Raw genomic sequence first — 25,373 nt, forward strand, 5'->3', positions numbered from 1 at the left:
TTTTCTTTTCTTCTCAGCTATTTGTAAGGCCTCCTCAGACCACCACGTTCCCTTTTTGCATTTCCTTTTCTTGGTGATGGTTTTGATCACTGCCTCCTGTACAGTGTTACAAACATCTGTCCATATTTCTTCAGGCACTCTATCAGATCTAATGCATTGAATCTATTTGTCACCACCACTGTATAATCATAAGGGATTTGATTTTGGTCATACCTGAATGACACTTAATAATGTCACTAGTTCTTCCTAATAGCTATGGGTAATTAAATGCTTAATATGCGCAAGGCAGTGCTTCTTATTTAATGCTTCTGATTTTATGATTTACTTCTCAAAACAAAGTGGTGAGTTTGGTATTAGTATTATCACTGTTCTACAAATGATTCTTAGCGAGGTTAAGCAACTTGCCCAAGTTCAAATACGTTTTCAATGTAAAACCAAAATACCAACCTTGTGTTTTTTCTGAGGAGTCCTTGAACCTAAGGCATTGAGATCACATGTAATTCTCATTGACTGTACTGTAACAATACTTTGGCCATCTGATGCGAAGAGCCGACTCATTGGAAAAGACCCAGATGCTGGGAAAGATTGAGGGCAGGAGGAGAAGGGGGCAAAAGAGGATGAGATGGTTAAGAAGCATCACGACTCAATGGACATGAGTCTGAGCAAGCTCTGGGAGATAGTGAAGGACAAGCAAACCTGGTGTGCTGCAGTCCATGGGGTTGCCAAGAGTTGGACCTGACTTAGAGACCGAACAGCAACAGTACTGTAGCAATGCTGGAATAGTCTGTTTTTGCACTGATGTTTATTATCATTTTATGAGGAGTTGAGCCTAAGAATTACCTTAATTGTTAACCTGTTTTGCAGAATTCTTTGTCTAGTAACTCTACTCACTAAAGTGATTTTTCTCCTGCATTTTAATAAGACTAAAACAGGATGTATGTTACAATGAAATTTTTGAGAATTCTAAATTTAGTAGATAACATTGTTTGAATGCTAATAAAAGCTTGACCACTCTCCAATGTAGGTGAAATTTCCTTAACTTCCTCCCCTTCATTTCGGTCATCCATTATTAAGAACCATCCAGACTCTCAAATTCCTCATCATAACTAAACCCAAGGGATAAAAATCTAATATCTTGGAGGAAACAGAATAGGAATTAAGGTTTGCCTGTGATATCCCCATTTCTTCTTTCAGAATGCTTCTCATTGGAGTGGTATCCAAAGGCTAGCTTTTTTCTCACCAAAATCAATAAAAGGAAAATATGATTTCTAGTAGGCTATTTATTATAAACAAATATGTTGTGACACATCACTTCGGCACTTCTTTGCAGTTTTTTTAATCCAGAAGAAATTCTGTGTAATGGTCTTAAAGCTTTTAGGTTTTAAAATCTCTCTTTAAAAAAATTTATTTATTTTTGTCTGCACTGGGCCTTCGTTGATGCATGGGCTTTTCTCTACTTGTGGAGAGCAGGGGCTATTCTTTGTTGAGGTGCATGGGCTTCTCATCACAGTGGCTTCTCCTGTTGCAGATGACGGGCTCAATAGTTGTGGCACATGGGCTGAGTTGCTCCACAGCATGTGGGATCTTCAGACCAGAAATTGAACCCATGTCTCCGCACTGGCAGGCGGATTCTTTACCACTGAGCCACCAGGGAAGCCCTGAGTTTTTAAATCTTAAAAATAGTTATGATATCATGTATGTATATATATATGTATCATAGAATCATTACACCTGGTAAGAAATGAAAGTATTATTCCAATATATATATTAATTGCAGGTTAGGGTTGTTTAATTACCAAATCACATTTCCCTCTACACTATATAACATACTGGGAGAAGTGTGAAAATAAAAAATTGGGGGGCGCCTCTGTATATTGTAACCTAATGATTTAATACTAGAGCTCAGAACTAACAAAGAAAAGGCATCCTGAGTCAAGTGAGTCAATGTGTTGTGACATTTAAGGCCCTTGGTTAGGATTTTTGGCATGCAGGTGTGCTTAGTATGCTTAGACGACAGAGGATGAGATAGTTAGATGGCATCACCAACTCAGTGGGCGTGAGTTTGAGCAAACTCTGGGAGATGATGAAGGACAGGGAAGCCTGGTGTGCTGCAGTCCATGCGTGCATGCATGCTAAATCACTTCAGTCGTATCCACCTCTTTGCGACTCCATCAACTGTAGCCCTCCAGATGTCCACGGGATTTTTCAGGCAAGAATACTGGAGCGAATTGCCATGCCCTTCTCCAGGGGATCTTCCCGACCTGGAAATCAAACTTGTGTCTGCCTGTGTCTCCTACATTGCAGGCGGATTCTTTTTCCACTGAGTCACCTGGGAAGCTGCAGTCCCTGGGGTCGCAAAAAGTCGGACACGACTTAGGGACTGAACAACAACCAAGGCACCTTTATCCCAGTGGCTCAAACTCCTGTTAACCCTTTCGTTTATCTATTATGGTTCTTCATATTGGCATTTTGACTTTGTCATATATCTAGCAAAATACATATACACATATATAAATACACACAAACATACTCATTGTTGGCTAAATGTCCAAGTCATCAACAAGATATTTTCAAAATCCAGACACATTTGATTAACTAGCCACATCTAATGTTATGTCAGCATTCAGACACAGCTGTTTCTACTTAAATATCTAACCAGAGGGGATTTTCACAATTTTATGATTGGACTACACAATGGACAGGGACTTGGAAATATGGGATTTTTGTACACCAGAACTGTTTTATCAGCCTAGTGTTGGGTTACTATGTTGCTTAGAATATGGCCATTTCTCAGCCTTTAGTCTACCTTTCTGTAGCATTTAGTAGTAGTATCTCTTTTTTGTTGGTCCCTAGGACAGCCCTTTCTCTGTTGTGATTTATCGTCTTTATCTCCTTCATCAGCTCTCACATCCTTTCTCAGTTGTTCAGAAACTAGGTTTCTTTTCCCCAGGATTTGATCCTTGGTGTTTTCTCTTTATGTGCTGTTTTAAATTCAGTGACCATCAGTAGGTTGGTGACACAAATCTACAACTCTAGCCCCAAGTTTCTCTTTGGGGTTCTAGCTTTCTGCTTCTAGCTTCTCATTACATCTCCATGTCAATATCCAGGAGGCGGTAGTTTACAAAACTGTGGGATTCTGTTGGTGATGTTCTTAGCTGGAGCTGACAGAAGAAGGCCCTTGACTTTGTTACTTACATGCATATGCAACATCACATGCATATGTACATGTATATTTGTTTGTTTTACCACATATTTTAAAGTGGAATTTGGTGATTAGAGAAAAAGTATTGTGATGTAAAGATTTTTTTTGAGAAATTTCTTTGTACTTGGGGACTATGATAAGTCAGTTGCAATAAGGAAGTTATACTGTGAGGTAGCCCTTCTTATTTCATTTTTGTCCTCTTTCCTTTCCTTTCCATTCCCTTGTAAGAGAAAATAGCTCAGGAAACTGGTTTACAATCAGTAGTCTGGGAACTTCCGGTTTCTTTACCAGAATCTCCCTGGATGATGCAGTTTCTGACGCAAGCAGCATTGTTTTGGGATAGGAGTTTTTAATATAATGGTTGTCAGGCCAAGTGGCTAAGGTTGCTAACTGCAGGTATTATCCTTTGCAGAAATTCAGTTGGGAATTCTTTACTGCCAACTTTTATGTTCATCTTTTTTTTTTTTAATTAATTTATTTTAATTGGATGATAATTACTTTACAATATTGTGATGGCTTTTGTGATTCTTTAAATTTAAATCCCATTCCATCCCACCTCCTCCAGCAGGTAAGGATGGACTACTTAGGAATTCTTATTTCTAAAGATTTTATAATCTTTTGTAATCAATATATTCTTTAGAGCAGTGTCCTCTCTCTCAGTCCAGAACCTCTATTTCTTGTCATGCCTACCTGGATTGTAAGTTAATATTCTGTCACTTATTAGGAAAGTTTTTAGATTCTCTTTTTCTTTGGATCAATTTTAATTTATATGGGAATTAAAGGGAATTATAATTAAAGTTATATTTAGACTAAGTTTTCTTTTTAAGCTAAACTACCTCCATGCCAAATAAAATAGTCAAGTATCATTGTTTTATGTTTATTTCTTCCTTCCCTTACTAATGTGCTTCCCTGGTGGCTCAGTGGTAAAGAATCTGCCTGCAATGCAGGAGACACGAGTTCTATCCCTGGGTGGGGAAGATCCCCTGGAGAAGGAAATGGCAACCCATTCCAGTATTCTTGCCTGGGAAATCCCATGGACAGAGGAGCCTGGTGGGCTACAGCGCATGGAGTCACACAAAGAGTTGGACACAACTTAGCAACTAAACAACAACCCTTACTAATAGTCTTTTAAAAAAATTACTGATATTCTTAATAAGCCCTGTTCTTATTACCTAGACTAAATAATCCTTACATGAAATATTATTGGTTGAAATAATTATAGAAATGACAGAAATGAGAAGAAGAATGGAAGTTTGAGAACATTCTTTTAGACTTAGGTTAGAGTTTATGTATAGTGTCAAATTCTTATCAGGAATCCTCCAGAAATATTCTTTTAAAAAGACAACCCGGAGGAAAGGCTGTAGTTCTTTTTGCTTACAGAACTGAAAAAAGTGTTAAAGTACCCTTTGTCTTCTACTTTTGGAACTTGTTTTTAGTAACTGATAATACTTCAGTGGTAGTTTTTTCTAGATTTCTGTTGTTACAGAAATAATTGAATGGGAAATATTTATGTTAAACATAAATAATTGAAGATCTTGATTTGATCATGATCAAAGGTTAGACACAGACCAGTAGAGCAGTAATCAGCACCCAGGTATTTTGGATGGGAAAGGTGAAGAAGGAACTTTCTTGCTAGGAAAAGTAAATATAATATTTATATTATAATATTTATAATGGTGACATTTTTCTAGCTTCCATTTTTTAAGTCTGTAAAATAGAAATAATATCTTCATAGATATTTTTAGAATTAAAAAATAATATATGTGAACAGTTTAGAATAGTGCTTAGTGTCTACTAAGCCCTCAATAAATGTAGCTATTGCTATTATTATTTGGATTTTTAAAAAGAGAACCCATACTCGGGGACAGCTGACGGTAAATGCACCTGCAATTTAAGATTTAACAAAGCAGTTAAGACATTAAAAAATGTATCCAGTTCCACTTGTTTGTTGAATCTTGCCTTGGAAAAGTTAGTACAAGATTTAAATCCCTTATTCTGGTTTTATAGAATGAATAAACTTAATCTTAAAAGTGAAATAACTACATCTGTTCTTTTTGTTTTTTCTTTGTTTCAGGTTTCCCCTCAAAAAACCTATAAGGTAAGTTGTTCAGTTGCACTTCATATGTTTAGGTTCAGTGTTACTTAGAAGTGTTCCTTTGAAATTATGGTGCATTTTCGTGGTTTTAGAAAATATGGATTTAAGTAGTTTAAAATTTCAGAATGTTTTACAAGTTTGAAATATAACAGGTGTTGCGTATTTTTTCTGGAAGATGGCATTATTTTGATAACATTTCTAATGTTTTTAATATAAGCATTTTAAAAGTTTGTTCAAATCAATACTTAAGGTCACTCCCTATGAAGAGATTTAATTTCGAAATCTTTTGTGACTGTTTTAAGTTGTGAGTAGCTTGGGGAGTGTAAATGGATTGCCAGTTTTGATGGGTTTTCTAACTTGGTTGACTGTAACTGCCTTTAGTTAATGAACTTTGGCAAACTGAATCAGTTAGTTACCCTAAGAAAGTAAAGGAAAAAATCCAAAATGTCCAAATATTTCTGTGTCTGTATCTATATCTTCATATTTATTCATTTTCTGGGATTAAATGCCTCTTCCTGAGTACTTGTTCTTCAGCATCTCTTTTCTCTCTGGTCTTAATTGTCATAAATATTATTGAAAATGTAGGTAGTGTGTCATTCCTAATTATTATGATACTTTTATCATTTTTTAGTGATGGCATAGTCCAAGATACCAATGCTCATCTTGACATTTCAGTTAATTAGTAATGTATGTGTTACAGTAGTGGTCTTATTTGCTGCCCAGCCATTATCTGATCAAGTGTAATATGGTAGGGCATAGGAAAAACAATAATTCTTATTTCATCTGGGACTTGCAAAAAATATGTCTGTGGCACCAACTGTAGGCAGGCTTTAAAAGAGCCTTGCCTAAGATTTTTTTTTTTAAACTGTTCTCATCCATGCTGTATTTACACAGATTTTTGAACCTGACCATAGTAAACACAGGGTTGGGGACTGTGTTTAATTACTTTTCAGTACTGTTTTATTATCTGTTACATTTGAATAATAGTGATCAGCCTGTGAAAACCACTAAGAGATTTTAAGCAGTTGTTTCTCAGAATAAAATACACTTTATTACTAAATGCTGTGCCGTGCTTAGTCACACAGTCTTGTCCAACTCTTTGTGACCCCATGAACTGTTGCTTGCCAGACTCCTCTGTCCATGGGATTCTCCAGGTGAGATTACTAGAGTGAGTTGCCATGCCTTCCTCCAGGGGATCTTCCCAACCCGGGGATCGAACCTAGGTCTCGCACATTGCAGGCAGATTCTTTACTGATTGAGCCACCAGGCAAGCTCAAGAATAGTGGAATGGGTAGCCTGTCCCTTCACCAGGGAATCTTCCCTACCCAGGAGTCGAACTGGGGTCTCCTGCATTGCAGGCGGATTCTTCACCAGCTGAGCTACCAGGGAAGCCCTTATTGGTAAATACTGCTCAGTATTTTAAAGCACTTTTTGTAACCAGCTAAATAGACTCTGTATTAAACATAGCACAGACTGAATTTTAAAACTCCTTGAAAAATATGAATTAGGTTTATGAGACTATGTAAGGTAAACTCATTTATTGGTTTCTCTTTGTAAGACACACTTGGGGTTTTTAAATTGCTTTTGTTACAGTGATTTTTTTGTAGTAAATATTTAATTGCTTTTATTTAACTTAGGCATGGAAGTATTTTGAACCGAGAGTCACCAACAGATAAGAAGCAGAAAGTTGAGCGCAGTACATCACATGATTTTGACCCCACAGGTAACACACTTTGTTCTGCCAAAGAATACTGAGACTGGTGAAGTTTCGAATAATACACCTTAAGCTACATAACTGCCTGAAACACCCAGGAATAGCTGTTTGATCTATTTAAGACTCTCCTTCCTCTTCAACTACATGATATGAAACCTTTGCACTCAGAAGGAATACAGGCATTTTTAACTTTCAATACTATGGATTCTACTATGAAATCATCATTGCAGACTGTTATATTTTAAAACAACAATGATAATAGAGATAGTTACATCATAATTGGAAATTTTGGTCAGACCAAGGACTTAGTAGCAAGGTATGAACAGTAGTATGTTTATAAAACCAAAACTAATCAAGGCTATAACAACTACATATTCTGTAGTCAATTAAAAATTCAGATGTGATCACAGTAAATTGGAGAATTAGATAAAATAATTCAAAATTAATGATTGTCTCACTTTATAGTAAGTAGATGAATAGAAATCCCTTTTTCTTCAAAAAGTGTTCTAAACTCAGAGCTGTCTTTCAACTTCAGTAGTATTGATATTTCCTAGAATTTTCATGCTAGTGTACTTCTGACTATTTATATTCTTAATTTTGTATATAGGTTGAACCCCTCTTGTAATATATAGGCTTTGGTTTCCCCTTGTAAACTCACTCAGTATTTAATTTATAAAAATTACTTGATAAATATGCTTTTATCATTTGAAACTTATTCTTTGTGCATATACTGTTTTATTCACTTAGTCATTCCTATGACAAAAGATGAAGTAAGTAAATACTAAGGTCACAGATACATAAATATAATGTATCTATTTTTAGGTATTTTCACCTAGAAATAACATTTTTATAGAGTGTTTTTTTTTTTTGTATCCAAGATATTACATAGTTTAGTATAAACCACTAGTGCACTTTGAAAAATACAAATATTACCTAGTAAGGAAAGAATGGGAAGTGAACAGCTACTAAACCTTGGGTGGTAGGTTAAAAATGAAATCCCAGTCATAAATTTAGGAGTCTTTGGTGGTGGGAGTATGTAATATGTAACTTCTGGATCTCTATTAAGAAATAATTCTTTGTTTCTGACACCTAATTTTGATGTCATAGGACTCCAAGGCTTTCATTTATTGATTAGTTTTGTCTTGATAACGAGGGTCACAGAATTTCTGTCCTATACTCATCGAAGCCATTAAAGTCTTGACTTACTCTGTATTGTTCATCTGTGATGTGCCCATCTCCAAAGACAGATTAGCAAAGTGGTACCCAGTGTTTCACAATGAGATCACTACAGCTTTTAGTGCTTTTGTCATCTCTACAGTTGTCGGATGATATATTTTGTAGAATTCTCATGTGTTGTTTTGTTTGAACATATTTTTATTGCACTGTCTTTTCTTCAACAAATCTAAAATGTCATTACCTGTGCTGTTCGTGACTATTCTAAGGGCTGTCACCTGTGATGTTCATACTTTGTGTTTGCACGATTTAACTTGATCATGATTCATTCTTTTTTTTTTTTCCCCATGAATTTTCCCCCTTACATTTGGTCTCCATATTTTCTATATCTCTCTCCTTTTCTCCCGCTCTTGTGCAGATAGCTCCTCCAAGAAGACAAAGTCTAGTTCAGAGGAGAGTAGATCCGAGATATATGGTAAGCTAATGTAGCCAATTCAGCCTTGCACCTTTGGAGCTTGCTTCATGCTGTTTCATTTTTTTTTTTTTAACTGCAGTCTTCTTGTGTCTGCTCTGCATGGCATGATCTCCTGCAGGGAAAGGGAGCCTGGGGTTTTAATGTGGCTGTGATGTGGAAGCTTAAGATTGCTAGAAACTAACATTATATAGGAAGAACAGGTACATATTCTCTTTCATCTTATGTTAGGAAGGTGATCTCTTAAGATGTTTGGGTCGAGTTTCTCCAGATAACATGGATGAGCTTTGAATTCTTGGCATTTTCTTCCCATGTCCCATTTGCAGCGTTTGGATCATGTAGAATTTCGTCATTCCTACCAGTCTTTTCCTCTCAGTTTAGTCCCAGTGTAGTTTAGATGTGTTAGCAGCTCTTCAGAATTTTTATTTTATTTATTATTGTTTCTTTCTTTTTAATTGCCTCATCATCTGGAAGTGCTGTTCTTGTATAATTTATCTGCAACAGCAAAAATAACTTAAATGTTTTATTTTTGTAGATGAAGAATGTCTCTGCCTTTCATAAGTTTCCCCAAAGCTTGTTCTGAATGAGAAAATTTCAAAATGGCACCTCTAAAAAATAATCTCCACAAAGAGCAGGTTTAACCTGAATGGTCAAGTCTTGCAGCAGATGATTGAAACACTAATATTTCCAGGCTGTGTTCTGTCTTCCAAAGATAACATAAACCCTGTTTGTGTAGTTCAGACATATTTTTCCTTTTCCTTTGCATAGTTTTACCTGCCCTCTTTTCTTGTTTTGGCATCTAATTAGTGTTTTGAGAAAAGTGAATAAGAGAAGCACTGCCTGGAACGTAGATTTTTAAAATAATCTCTGAAAGACTAATAAGTTTTTCTTTTTTAGGAAGATTCCAAATTTGGCCTCAAAGAAAAACCAGGTCTTCTTCGGTAGAGCCAAAATCTATCAAGTAGAAGTTTCTCCAGGTGCAGGTGTTTTCTAGCTTGATTAATACATGAAAGGAAAAAATATGTAAAAATGCCCCCTTTCTCTTTTAAGACACTTAAACACATACTATCAGATACTGTTTAGTATTATGAGGTCTGTGTTTGGTTATAAATCAGTTAATGCTTCTGTGTTAGATACATACCTATAGTTCTTTGCTTGGGTTTGTGTGACCAGTATTTTTTCTGTGACGTTTAAACCTTTTACAGTAGTTCAACAGGAAATGTGTACCATGCCATATGGCATGTTTTTTTCTTCCTTCCAAAGTATTTGGCTCCTCATAATTTCTTGAGACTCTGTCTTTCTGTTCTATATAAAGAGCTTCCTATGGTTTATTCTCTCCTTAGGAATGTGAACACTCTCTTTATAGCACCATTCTTTTCCAGTAACCTTTGCAATGTTGTAATTTCATCTCCCCCTCATTTTCCTAGATCTGTGGTATGTATGTTGTTTGCTTTGGATGATACTAACAATTTAGGAATCCATGACTATAAATAGTATACTAATATTTTTCTTACCAGCGATAGGAATACTAACACTGGTTCAGACATGCCATTGACTTGGTAGTAATAGAAACATTTTAAGTGGTAATGGGGAAGTAAGGTGTGGCTTCTTTGTGTTTGTTTCTTGAGAACCCTTGAAATACCTTTTTTGGAAGGAACTAAGCCATGAGTTCTCAAAAAGCATTTTCAAGAGGGATGACTTGATCAGAACAGAGTTAGCATGCTAACTTAAATCTCGTTGACATTACAAATATTTTATCACCAGTGTGAATAGACTTCTTCAGACTGTGTGCAGTTAGCATGGGTGAAAAGGAGTCTCTGGAGAGTTTTGGAAAGTTTAGAAATACTGGAGTATGACTTGAGTAGACATAGCAACTGATGACATTACTTTAGTGTAGGGTCTCTTAAGCAAGGAGATCCAACCAGTCCATCCTAAAGGAAATCAGTCCTGAATATTCATTGGAAGGACTAATGCTGAAACTGAAACTTCAATACTTTGGCCACCTGATAGAAAGAACTGACTCGTTTGAAAAGACCCTGATGCTGGGAAAGATTGAAGGTGGAAGGAGAAAGGGACGACAGAGGATGAGATGGTTGGATGGCATCACTGACAAAATGGACATGAGTTTGAATAAACTCAGGGAGTTGGTGATGGACAGGGAGCCCTGACGTGCTGCACTCCATGGGGTCACAAAGAGTCAGACACGACTGAGTGACTGAACTGAACTGAGGATCTCTTAACGAGCCTACTTTTAACTTTTGAGATTACCTTCTCTTGGGGTAAAATTTGTTAGCTGGATACTTCACACAGATACTCGTCATTCACTTACAAATTATTTATTTTAAATTTTCCTAGCCATTTTTAGAGCCATTTTGTGAGACGGATTTACTTTGCTCATTTTAAGAGGAAATCAAATGTTTGTTTTGTATTCACTTCTTTGTTAAGCTTCCTCCCAGTACAGTAGGTCAATATTTGTTCCTTTTCCCCTTATTTTCCTCTCAGAACATTTTGGAGTCTTTTGACCACATACAGATATATTTCCTGATCTGCAATTTTAATGATATTTAATTTTATGTTTTCCTTACTGTAATGGAGAAATTTTGTGTTGTTTGAGGAATGTGAGAGATTTAGCAAGGGAATTTTGTGTTAGACTACAACTACTCTCTAATTTCTGTCTTGGTGTCCTGAAAAGATCCCAGCTGATGGTATTATGTATAAGAAAATAAGCTATGTCTTTTTGAATCTGTGTTAGTCCGCTGGGACTTCTATAGCAAAATACTAGAGACTTGACTTAAACAAGAGTTTTGTTTTCTCAGTTTTGGAGACTAAAAATGTGAGATCAGGCTGCCAGTGGCTGCCAGCATTAGTCAGATCCTGGTGAGAGCTCTTCTCCTGGTTTAAAGGTGGTCACCATCTTGCTTCGTGCTTGAGTGGTGTTTTCTTTGGTGCAAACATATATAGAAGGGGAAAGAGAGAACAAGCTCTTTGGTATCTCATAAGAATACTAATCCCAGCATGAGAGCCTCACTCTTAATGATCTTACTTAACCCTAATTCCTCCTCAAAGGACTCATTCATCTCCAAATACTATCATGTTGAGGGTTAGGACTCAGCATATGAATTTTGTGGACGTGACACAAACATTTACTCCATAACAGAAGCAAATAGTTACTACTTAAAATATCCTGATTTAGATATTTAGAGTGCATTTTTTTAAATTCATATTTTTTTTTTCCTGAATTCTCATATCTGTAAAATGAGAAGTTCTTGGTTTGATTTTTACTCCCACCAAGTTATCATTCTCTCTGTTTTTTCTTCAACTTTGCAAAGAGCTTTCTACAACATGAATGTCTGTGTCCTCATAAGTCACTCACTTCCTAACTTAACATCTGACTGCTGAACATATACTCTCTGGGAGGTGAATCAAAATAATCTAACTTGAAAATTTATAAACTTTTTCTCAGTTCTCACCTTCCCCTTGAGACACTAGGCAGTGATGATACCCTATCTTTGGTGTATATAATATTATGTCTACCCTTTTCTTTTCTCTTTATATTGGTTTTGTCTTTTCTGTATTTATTTTTCCTTCTTCTAAATTTAAGCATAACCCAAGTTAGTCACTGATCTTTTTCTGTTTCCAGTCTCATATTTGTAACAGCTCGCTGCATACTCCATTCTATCCTTCAAATCCAAATGACCAATCTGGGATTTATCAGTGTTAACTATGACTGGAAATTGATTTCCCTGTTTCTTTTAGTAGCACAGTCATTTTTAAATTTACTTTTGACTTCTTCCTTTCTCTTGCCCTCTATTGTCAACTGTTTGCCACGTTTCATTGGTTCTACCATCACATTATTTTTCACCCCTTACTCCATGGTTTCATCTTTGCAGCTTTGTTCAGTTTTTCATTGTCATTAGACTTTTCTAATAGACTCATAAGTTTCTTTCATGTTGATTTCACATTGATTCACTTCCTTTTCATTTTTCTATATTCAATCAGATTGGTATCACTGAAGTAAGGATTTAGTCATTTGCTTTTTAGGAAAGTACAAATAGTTATTAAGATATGTCATGATTTGTTTCCAACTCATCATTCTCCATTAATCTACTACTTTTCACCTAAAGGAACCAGAATGTCCCCCAAATTTTCATTTCTTCATATATGACTTGGTACTTTTTCTTGGCTCATGCCATCCCTATTGTTTTGAATGGTTTATCCCCTATAACTCCTTGTTGGAACCCTCCCCACCCTTCATGGCCTGTGTTCAAATACTACCTCTTCCATATGGCTTTCCTAAGTTTGCTAAGTTTTTAAACAACTGCTTTTGTTGCCTAACATCCTGTTAACATCCTGCTTTATATCAAGTTGTTCATATTTATATTCATCTTTGCATCTTCCATAATGCCTGACACACTGGAGTCACTCATTGAATGAATGGTTGTTGAGATTGGTATGCATTGTTTTAGTAAAGAGGATTAATAGAATAAAAGTGTTGGTTCATTTTAATTGAATTCTTCCTTTCTCTGAAAAATTTTAAGGTAGAAGAAAATGTAACTTTGAAAAGAAACTTACTGTTGGTTATAATCTAAAGGAAAGAAATTGGCATATTTAGAACTTAAGGCCCTTGTTGCTGGCAGCATTGTGCATTTAGAATCAAGAAGCTTCTTAATCAAAGGATTATCTAAGGTCTAACTCATAAAACATGTATGTCTGGCAGCAGTTTAAAAATGAGCTGTTTTTATGGGGTTGCACATGGTCTTTCTCCACACCCTTCCCTGAAGCTAATTCTTAAGAGGTGAGACTTAGAGAAGTTTGGTTATGTAAAAAAGTCAAAGGTGAAGAAAGACTAATGTGCTTTCCCTGAAGTAAATGCAGTTTGAAAGGTTTAGCATGTTGCTTTGTGTATTTAACACTACATCTTCATTAATTTTCTATTTGGCAATATAGTTGCTGCATTTTTCAAGGAATGTATTGTAGTGAAACCTCAGAGTACTTTTTCACCTTTTTTAGAATACCTGAAAGACTTCTTCCCCTCCCCACGATAACGCAATAAAGACTTAATTTTTTTTTCACTTTCGGTCCTTGGTATTTAACTTTTGAGTAAGAAACAAGTTTTTTATGTTGGTTTCAAATGTTGCATTGGAAAGGAGGATTAAGGAAGTGGAGTAAAAGGATGTGAAGTTCACCTACCCCTAAAAACACATGAGAAATACATTTACATGTGGAAAAATTCTCACTGAAAACAAACTGGAAACTGGCAGAAAAACTATACAACCAAGGCTGCAAGAAAAATTCTCACATAATTGGGTAGGATGGGAAGAAACACACTGGGCTGAGACCTCTGCCCCTAGAAAGGACTTAAGGAGAAGAGGGAAATAGTGTGGGTGGACACTCACCCTGAGAAGTCAGCAGCTGGAGCCACAGGCTGGGAATCACAGTTCTGGGGTCCTCTGTAGAGGAGACAAGCCCCCTTGGCTGCTTGGTGAACCAGTGGGACAAAGAGAAAGACTGGAAAAGCCTGGATTCCACTGTGAGGAGTACATGGGTACTGGCTTGCCAATAAGAAACACATGTAAAAAGGAACAGAGCCAGTTCAAGCCTGACTACCAGGGATTCTGCATCCTGGGAGAGGACCCCACCCCTGACAAGGCAGCAGTGCCTACCTCTGAGCAGAGAGGATATCCCACCTTAAGTCCTGTGCAGGCCAGAACCAACATCAGCCACCAGCACCAGCGTGCACACCCCCTATCAAGGTGATCATGGCTAGCACATCCTGAGGAAAAATGTGTCTGGCATCTACATTAACTTCAGGGTTCACACCAGAGACTATAGGCATAAACAGTCTACACTGGGATGCTGCTATGTAAAAACATCCCTCAAGACCACAGTGGATAACTTTCACCTAAATTCAGAGACAGAGTTAAGTAAAATGGTAAGGCAAAGGAACTACCCTCAAAAGAGCAAGGAACTACCCTGAAATAATAAATAATGAAACAGAGGTGATCAGTCTACCAGTTAATGAATTAAAAAAATTTGTAATAAAAATGCTAACTGAACTAAGAAAGAGATTGCGCTGAGCACAGATAATTTCTAGAACCAATAAAGATCCAATAAAAAATATATAATTCAGATTTCCACTTGGAACTCTGATCTGAAGTGTCTAGTGCAAGGCCTCCACATGCGATTCCCTATGAGCAAGTGAAACTAGACAAAGCATGAAGGAAAAAAGAACACAGGCACAAGTCATCCCTAAAAAGAAATCAACACAAACCACTCAACCAGCCTTTCCCTCCAAGGACAAAAACCAAAAGGAAGAAGGAATACAACCCTAAAGCCTGACCTCAAGTGGAGCAAGTTAGAAAAAATGATGAAAAGACAGAAATACAGCACAAATGAAGGAACAAGGTAGAAGCTCAAAGACCAAATAAACGAAGAGGAAATAAGCAGTCTACCTGAAAGAGAATTCAGAATAATGATAGTAAAGATGCTCTGAAGACTTGAAAATAACATGGGGAAAATGCAAGAAACATTTGACACCGTTAATACAATCACCAAGGACATATGTAACGATAACCCTATATGCAAAACAGAAAAAGACACAGATGTACAGAACAGACTTTGGGACTCTGTAGGATAAGGCGAGGGTGGGATGTTCTGCGAGAATAGCATTGAAACAAGTATACTATCAAGGGTGAAACAGATCTCCAGCCCAGGTTGGACGCATGAGACAAGTGCTCAGGGCTGGTGCACTGGGAAGACCCAGAGGGATGGGATGGGGAGGGAGGTGGGAGGGGGGATCGGGATGGGGAGCACACGTAAATCCATGGCTGATTCATGTCAATGTGTGGCAAAAACCGCTACAATATTGTAAAGTAATTAGCCTCCAACTAATAAAAATAAATGAAAAAAAAAAGAAGCAAACAGAGATGAGTAACACAATTACTGAAATGAAAAATACTCTGGAAGGAACCATAGAGTAACTGAGGCAGAGGAATGGATAAGTGAGCTGCAAGATAGAATGGTGGAAATAACTGCTGAAGAGCCAAATAGATGGAAAAGAATGAAAAGAATTGAGGACAGTCTCAGAGACCTTTGGGACAATATTAAACGCACCAGCATTCAAGTTATAGGGATCCCAGAGGAAGAAGGAAAAAAGAAAGGCACTGAGAAAATTTTTGAAGAATTAGATCAAGTCCAAGAAGCACAGAGAGTCCCTTACAGGAGAAACCCAAAGAGAAACACATTGAGACACATATTAATCAAGCTAACAGAGATTAAGCACAAAGAAAGAATATTAAAAGCAGCAAAGGAAAAGCAACAAGTAACATACAAGGGAAAACCCATATGTTTAACAGCAGATCTTTTAGCAGAAACCCTGCAGGCCAGAAGGGAATGGCAAGATATATTTAAAGTACTGAAAGGGAAAAATCTACAACCAAGGTTACTATACTTGGCAAAGATCTCATTCAAAATGGATGGAGAAATCAAAAGTTTTACAGACAAGCAGAGGTTAAGAGAATTTAGCACCACCAAACTAATCTTGCAACAAATACTGAAGGGACTTATATAGCCAGTAAACACACAAGAAAGTAAAGACCTACAGAAACAAACCCAAAACAATCAAGAAAATTCCAGTAGGAACATAATCACCTTAATCGCTAATCACCTTAAATGTAAATGGATTAAAGCACCAACCAAAAGATACAGACTGACTGAATGGATACAAAAATAAGACCCATATATATGCTGCCTACAAGAGACCCACTTCAGACCTAGAGACACATACAGACTGAAAGCAAAAGGATGGAAAAAGATATTCCATGTGAATGGAAACCAAAAGAAATCTGAAGTGGCAATCCTTATTTCAGACAAAATAGACTTTAAAGAATATTATGAGACAAAGAAGGATACTACATAATGATCATGGGATTAATCCAAGAAAAAGACATAACAATTGTAAATATTTATGCACCCAACATAGGAGCATGTCGATATATACGGCAAACACTAACAGGCATAAGAGGGGAAATTGACAATAATAGTAGGGGACTTTGACACCCCACTTACACCAATGGACAGATCATCAAGACAGAGAATCAGTAAGGAAACACAAACCTTAAATGAAACATTAGACCAAATGGACCTAATTGATATCTTCAGGACTTTCCATCCAAATGCAGAAGAATACACTTTTTTCTCAAGTGCATATGGGACATTCTCCAGGATAGACCACATCTTGGGTCACAGATCAAGCCTCAGTAAATTTAAGAAAATTGAAATCATATCAGGTATCTTCTCTGACCACAACACTGTGAGACTAGATATTAACTACAGGGGGAAAAAAAAAAAAACAGCAAAAAAACAGAAACTCATGGAGATTAAATGATACATTATTAAATAACAAAGAGGTTACCGAAGAAATAAGGGAAATCAAAAGATTCCTAGAAACAAATGACAATGAAAACACAGTGACCCAAAACCTATGGGCTCAGCAGAAGCAGTTCTAAGAGGGAAGTTCATAGCAACACAACCACACCTTAGGAAACAAGAAAACATCGAAGAGACAACCTAATTCTGCATCTAAAGCAGCTAAAAAAAGAACAACAGAAAAAAGCCCCAAAGTCAGCAGAAGGAAAGAAATCCTAAATATCAGAGCAGAAATAAATGAAAAAGAAATGAAACATTACCAGAGATCAACAAAACTAAAACCTGGTTCTTTGAGAAGATGAACAAACTTGACAAACCATTAGCCAGACACATCAAGAAAAAAAGGGAGAAAAGTCAGATCAACAGAATTAGAAATGAAAAACAAGTTACAACAGACATCACAGAAACACAAAGGATCATAAGAGAATATTGTGAGCAACTATATGCTAATAAAATGGACAACCTAGAGGAAATGGACAGATTCTTAGAAAAGTTCAATCTCCCAAGACTGAACCAGGAAGAAATAGAAATTATGAACAACCCAATTGCAAACACTGAAATTGAAACTGTGATCAAAAAACTCCCCAAAAAACAAAACCCTGGGGCCAGATGGCTTCACAGGGGAATTCTATCAAACATTTAGAGAAGACCTAATGCCTATTTTTCTGAAACTCTTTAAAAAATTGCAGATGAAAGAACACTTCCAAACTCTTTCTGCGAGGCCACAATCACCCTAATACCAAAACCAGGCAAAGTAAAAGATGCTCAGTCGTGTCTGACTCTTTGTGACCCCGTGGACCCCATGGACAGTCCATGGAATTCTCCAGGCCACAATACTGGAGTGGGTAGTTGTTTCCTTCTCCAGGGGATCTTCCCAACCCAGGGGTCAAACCCAAGTCTCCCACATTACAGGTGGATTCTTTATCAGCTAAGCCACCAGAGAAACCCCCAAACCAGGCAAAGACAACACAAAAAAAGTAAATTACAGGCCAGTATCACTGATGAACATAGATGGAAAAATCCTCAACAAAATTCTAGCAAACAGAATTCAACAACACATTAAAAAGCTCATACACCATCATCAAGTCAGATTTATTCCAGGGAGGCAAGTATTCTTCAGTACGTGCAAATCAATCAATGTGATACACCATATACACATTAACAAATTGAAAGATAAAAACCATATGATTATCTCAATAGATGCAGAAAAAGAAAAGCCTTTGACAAAATTCAGCACCCATTTATGATAAAAACGCTTCAAAACATGGACATGGAAGGAAGCTACCTCAACATAGTAAAGACCAAAAAAAAAAAAAAAAAAAAAAGAGTAAAGACCATATATGATAAGCCCACAGCAAACATTATTCTCAGTGGTGAGAAACTAAAAGCATTCCTGCTAAGATAGGAACAAGACAATGGTGTCCACTTTCACCACTATTATTCTATATAGTTTTGGAAGTCCTAGCTACCGCAATTAGAGAAAAAAAAAGAAATAAAAGTAATCCAGATTGGAAATAAAGAAGTAAAACTCTCACTGTTTGCAGATGGCATGATACTATACATAGAAAACCCTAAAGAAACTATCAGAAAATTACTAGAGCTAATCAGTGAATTCAGCAAAGTCACAGGATACAAGGTCAATACACAGAAATCACTTGCATCCTACAGACTAACAATGAAAAATCAGAAAGAGAAATTAAGGAATCAATCCCATTCACCATTGCAACACAAAGAATAAAATATCTAGGAATAAACCTACCTAAGAAGACAAAAGACCTGTATATGGAAAATTAAAAGACACTGATGAAAGAAATCAAAGATGATGTTAACAGATAGATATTCCATGTAGGTAGGAAGAATCAATATTGTGAAAATGATTGTACTACCTAATGGAATCTACAGATTGAGTGCAATCCCTATCAAACTACCAGTGGCATTTTTCACAGAATTTGAACAAAAAATTTCACAATTCGTATGGAAACATAAAAGACCCCAAATAGCCAAAGCAGTCTTGAGAAAGAAGAATGGAGCTGGAAGAATCAACCTTCCTGACTTCAGACTATACTACAAAGCTATAGTCATCAAGACAGTATAGTACTGGCACAAAAACAAACATAGACCGGTGGAACAAAATAGAGAGGTAAAACCATGCACCTATGGGTACCTTATTTTTGACAAAGGAGGCAAGAATATACAATGGGGCAAAGATAGCCTCTTCAGTAGGTGGTGCTGGGAAAACCGGACAGTTCAGTTCAGTTCAGTCGCTCAGTCATGTCTAACTCTTCGGGACCCCATGAACTGCAGCACCCCAGGCCTCCCTGTCCATCACCAACTCCCAGAGTACCCAAACTCATGTCCATTTGCCCTCAATCTTTCCCAGCATCAGGGTCTTTTCAAATGAGTCAGCTCTTCGCATCAGGTGGCCAAAGTTTTGGAGTTTCAGCTTCAACATCAATCCTTCCAATGAACACCCAGAACTGATTTCCTTTAGGATGGACTGGTTGGATCTCCTTGCAGTCCAAGGGACTCTCAAGAGTCTTCTCCAACACCACAGTTCAAAAGCATCAATTCTTCGGCGCTCACCTTTCTTTATAGTCCAACTCTCACATCCATACATGACTACTGGAAAAACCATAGCCTTGACTAGACAGACTTTTGTTGACAAAGTAATGTCTCTGCTCTTTAATATGCTATCTAGGTTGGTCATAACTTTCCTTCCAAGGAGTAAGCGTCTTTTAATTTCATGGCTACAATCATCACCATCTGCAGTTATTTTGGAGCCCCAGAAGATAAAGTCAGCCACTGTTTCCACTGGTTCCCCATCTATTTGCCATGAAGTGATGGGACCGGATGCCATGATCTTAGTTTCCTGAATGTTGAGCTTTAAGCCAACTTTTTCACTCTCCTCTTTCACTTTCACCAAGAGGCTCTTTAGTTCTTCTGCACTTTCTACCGTAAGGGTGGTGTTATCTGCATATCTGCGGTTATTGATATTTTTCCTGGCAGTCTTGATTCCAGCTTGTGCTTCCTCCAGCCCAGTGTTTCTCATGATGTACTCAGCATATAAGTTAGATAAGTAGGGTGACAATATACAGCCTTGACATACTCCTTTTCTGATTTGGAACCAGTCTGTTGTTCCATGTCCAGTTCTAACTGTTGCTTCCTGACCTGCATACAGGTTTTTCAAGAGGCAGGTCAGGTGGTCTGGTATTCCCATCTCCTTCATTACCCTGATAAAAAAACCAAAGACATTATATAAAAAATCACATGCCAACATCTTTGATGAATATAGATGCAAAATAAATGAATGTAAATACAAAATATTTAAACAAATTAAAGCTTAAACAATACACAAACAGGATCATATATTATGATCAAGGTGTATTTATTCTAGGGTCACAGGAATGGTTCAGTGTACACAGATCCATGTGATACACCACATTAACAAAAGGAGAGACAAAAATCCCATGATCGTCTCAATAGATGCAGCAAAAACATTTGCCAAAAGCAACATCCATTCATGATAAAAAAACTCCTGTCAAAGTGAATATAGTGGGAATATGTCTCAACATAGTAAAGGCCACTTAAGAGAAACACACAATAAAACTCAATGGTGAGAAATTGAAAGCCTTCCTGCTAAATTCAAAAACAAGGCAAGGATGCTCACTCTCACTGTTTCTGTTTAACATGCTATTGGAAGTCCCAGCCACAGCAGTCTGACAAAAAATTTTTTTAAAAAGAAAAGATATATAAATTAGTAGGGAAGAGGTGAAACTGTCACTCTTTGCATATGGCATGATACTTTATATAGAGAACCCTAAATTCTCCACTTAAATGCTGCTAAAACCAATCAATGAATTGAGGAAGATTACAGGATACAAGATTAATATACTGAAATCTGTTGCATTTCTACTATACATTAATAATGAAGTATCAGAAAGAGAAAGTAAAAAATACAGTTCCATTTAAGATCACATCAAAACAATAAAATAACTAGGAATAAACCTAAGCAAGGAAGTGAAAGACCTGTATTCTAAAAAACTGTAAAACAGTGATGAAGAAAATTCAAGTTGATTGAAAGAAGTAGAAAGATATTCCAGGCTCTTAGATTGGAAGAATTAATATTATTAAAAGTCATACTACTCAAAGCAATCAACAGATTTAAGTGCAATCAGAATACACAAGACATTTTCTGCAGAACTGGAACAAGTAATCCTAAAATTTATACGGAATTACCAGTGACTTCAAATGCCAAACCAATTCTGAGACAAAAGAACAAACTGGAGGCATAATCCTCCCAGACTTCAAACTACAAGGCTATAGTAATCAAGACAGCATAGTATTGGCACAAAAACAAATGCATAGATCAATGGCACAGAATAGAGGGCCCAGAAATAAATCTACACATCTACAGTCAATTAATCTGTAACAAAGTGGGCAAGATAAACAATGGAGAAAAGATAATCTCTTCAAGTGATGCTGGGAAAGCTGGATGACCATATGTAAAACAATGAAACTATAACATTCCTTCATACCATATACAAAAATAAACTTAAAATGGTTTAAAGACCTGAATGTAAGACCCAAAACCATAAAATCCCTAGAGGAGAGCGTTGAATACTCTTTGACATAAATTGTAGCAAAATTTTCTTGGGTAAGTCTCCTAAGGCAAAAGAAATAAGAGCAGAAATAAACAAATGAGACCTAAATAAACTCAAAAGCTTTTGCACAGCTAAGGAAAACATCAGCAAAACAAAAAGACAACCTGTGGAATGGGAAAAAATATTTGCAAATGATGTGACAACAAGGGGTTAATATCCAAAATATACAAAGCACTCATTACAATTTAATATCAAGGAAAAAACAATCCAGTCAAAAAATGTGCAGAAGACTTGAATAGTCATTTTTCAAAGAAAATATGTAGATGGCTAACAGGCATGTGAAACAGTGCTCATCACTGCTAATTATTAAGAAATGCTAATCAAAACCACAATGAGGTATTACCTCATACCTGTCAGAATGACGACCATTAAAAAGTCTATAAATAACAGATGTTAGAGAAGATGTGGAGAAAAGGGAACCCTTGTACACCATTGGAGGAAATGTAAATTGGTACAGGCACTGTGGAAGACAGTTTGAGTTCCTTAAAAAATTAAAAATAGAACTACCATATGATTCAACAGTTCCACTGCTGGGTATATAGCTGGAAAAACAAAAATGCTAATTGGAAAAGACAATGCACCACAGTGTTCCTAGCAGCACTGTTTATAGTAGCCCAGATGTGGAACCAACTCAAGTGCTTGCCAACAAATGATTGGATTAAAAAGATGTACCAATACAGGAACTACATTCAGTATCTTGTAGTAACCTATAATGGAAAATAATATGAAAAAAAAAATATGTATGTAACTGAATCACTTAGTTGTACACCTGAAGCTAACACAATTTTGTGAACCAACGTTTATAAATAATGCTTGTGCTCAGTTGCTAAGCCATGTCCGACTCTTTGGGACCCCCATGAACTATATATAGCCCTCCAGGCCCTGTCAGTGGGGTTTCTCAGGCAAGAATACTGGAGTCAGTTGCCATTCCCTTCTCCAGGGAATCTTCCCAACCCAGGGAACTTCCATTGTCAGGCAGGTTCTTTACCACTGAGCCATCAACTATATTTCAATTTTTAAAAAAGAATATCTTAAGTATGTATACAAAGAGGGACATCATAACACACATCAAGGAATATTACTCAGCCATAAAAAATGAAATAATGCCATTTGTAGCCACATGGATAGACCTAGAGAGCAATATGCCTAGTGAAATAAGACAAAGACCATGTGATATAACTTATATGTGGAATCTAAAAACAATACAGATGAGTGTATATGTGAAACAGAGTCACAGATACAGAAAACAAGCTTTTGGTTACCAAAGGAAAGAGGGAAGGGAGGAAGTACAGATTTGAGGTATGGAATTAATACAGACAAAGTACTATATATAAAATAGATAAACAAGGATATACTGTATAGCATAGGGAAGTATACTGAGTATCTTATAATAACCTGTAATGGAATATAATCTGCAAAAACACTGTTTAACTATGCTGTATGCCTGAAATTAACAGAATTTGTAAATTAATGGTACTTCAGTAAAAAAGCATTAAAAAAAAGCCATAATATTTTAACAGGAAAACATGTCTTTTGTTTATAAAGGGGAAAAAATTAGGAAAGGATAATATTTACATAAATTTGATAGACTGTCTACTTTTACTTCACTGATAATATGAAGCATGTCATTTATTATCAGCTTCCAGGTAAAATACCATATTCCTTAAAAGACCAGAAATAAGGAAACACTTATTTGTAACTAGAGTTATTTTAGGGTAGATAGAGAATCAAGTTAGTTAGAATTTAGACAGGGCAGAAGGTTGGTGTCTGTATAGAAGTATTTCCTCACTTCACATAGTTTTCAGGGATATGATTTTACTTTTTCTTGAAAAATGACTTGAGTATGATATATTTATAAAATAAGTTCAAATTAGTAAATATTCATTGAGCACTGATTATACGCAAGGTACTATGATAAGGGATAGATTAAAAGGTAATAGGAGACTGTACCTGCTTTCTAGAAGTTCACAGTCTGGTACAGAAGAAATCCTTTTTTGTCAGTATGATAATAGAGATGTGCACTTGATTACCAGCACTCCATATGCAGTTATAAATAGTTATGTGAAAAAAAAATCTTCATATGGTACTCAGGACAGTGAGAGTAAAGAAATATTCCTGTGACTAAATCTCAAATTTTTTTTTCTTTTTTTAAATTTATTTTTCCATTTATTTTTATTAGTTGGAGGCTAATTACTTTACAATATTGTAATGGTTTTTGCCGTACATCATTACCTTACTTGTTGAACACTCTCTCTGCCTGTCTTCATACAAAGTACTTGGTTATGGTTCATATTAAAGTCATTTTGTGACCTTATAAAAACTTGTATTCAGAGATAAACACATTTGTATGGTGATTATAATTAATAATGTTTATACCAGAGAATAAGGGAATTAGACAAATAAACCAGCAAACAGCAAACAAACCATGGACAATATGTGTTTGTAAGAACCAGAAAAAGTTAACATGGTCAAAGGTTTTTTTTTTTTTTAGTTAAGAAAATTTGGAAATAGACATTCTGTAATTAGGAGTCCATTTATAAATCTCGCCCTTCTTTAATAACATATTGGGCCTGTTATTTTATTATATTGTTAGACATTGCCATTGCTGCCCTATTTGTTTCTTCATTATCCTTCCCCACCAAGATTTTAAGTTCTTTGAGAGCAAAGACTCCTAGTAGTTTTTTTTTTAATTAGTTGGAGGCTAATTACTTCACAACATTTCAGTGGGTTTTGTCATACATTGATATGAATCAGCCATAGATTTACACGTATTCCCCATCCCCGTCCCCCCTCCCACCTCCTAGTAGTTTTGTATTGCTCATAACACCTACTGATTACAGTGCTAAATAACTAGTAGATGCTTAATACAAATTTGCCCAAAAAAGTAAATGCTTTTTGTCAAAAAGGACATTTCAAAAATACAACAAGTCAGTACTGGTGATGTCAGTACTGTGGCTTCCTATTTTGTAAGAGTGGTGAATTTGTGAATTCAAATACTGTTTAGTACTTAGTGGAATTTATCCTCTGTGGTGGGTTAAATCACCTTCTAGTCTACAATAACTAGAACATTTCAATAATTTGAATTCCATAGATCCTGAATTGGCTATGTACGTGTGTTTTCTTTTTGCTTTGGTGGCCTAGTAATTCTTAGATGTTCAAGTATGTCAGACTTGCAGACTGGTAGATGAACTTAATAATAAGTGGACAGTATAATGGTGTTAAGGAGAAGAAAGAGATGAATATGATGTGCACATTGCTTTTTCTTCTTTGCCCTTTATCTGTTCCTTTTAATGTAGAATCAAAGGGGAAATCAAAGTTATCACACTGAACAATTTTGAATTGGAGAATACAGGTTTTCAGTATTCTGAAGTAACCCTAATATATTTTTTCAATACTTAGTAGTCTATTAGGACCCTAAGTATATTTGCTAAAATTGACTGTGTATTGGTATTTTTTTTTTTAATCTCTGATCACCCCCCTTCCTAAGTAAGTTTCCATCCATCTCTAGACTCCTGTTGACGAAGGAAATGGCAACCCACTCCAGTATTCTTGCCTAGAGTGTCCTGTGGACAGAGGAGCCTGGTGGGCTGCTGTCCATAGGGTCGCACAGAGTCGGACACGACTGAAAC

At 36.3% G+C, this 25,373-nt stretch overlaps 1 protein-coding gene across 4 annotated transcripts in view; it reads left to right on the forward strand.

Moving 5' to 3' along the window:
- ARHGEF12 (Rho guanine nucleotide exchange factor 12) overlaps positions 1-25,373 on the forward strand; it is a 151,611-nt gene that overhangs the window by 58,621 nt on the left and 67,617 nt on the right. For 2 of the 4 annotated variants that reach the window (XM_061146134.1, XM_061146142.1), the window contains exons 2-3: positions 5,277-5,300; positions 6,935-7,020. In XM_061146134.1, the coding sequence (XP_061002117.1) occupies positions 5,277-5,300; positions 6,935-7,020 (110 nt within the window). Of the gene's footprint in view, positions 1-5,276; positions 5,301-6,934; positions 7,021-8,602; positions 8,660-9,614; positions 9,634-25,373 lie in introns of those variants that run through there. The other 2 variants (XM_061146127.1, XM_061146148.1) reach the window with 2 other exon arrangements.

Source organism: Dama dama, chromosome 1, assembly GCF_033118175.1.
Source record: "Dama dama isolate Ldn47 chromosome 1, ASM3311817v1, whole genome shotgun sequence".
NCBI lineage: Eukaryota > Metazoa > Chordata > Mammalia > Artiodactyla > Cervidae > Dama > Dama dama.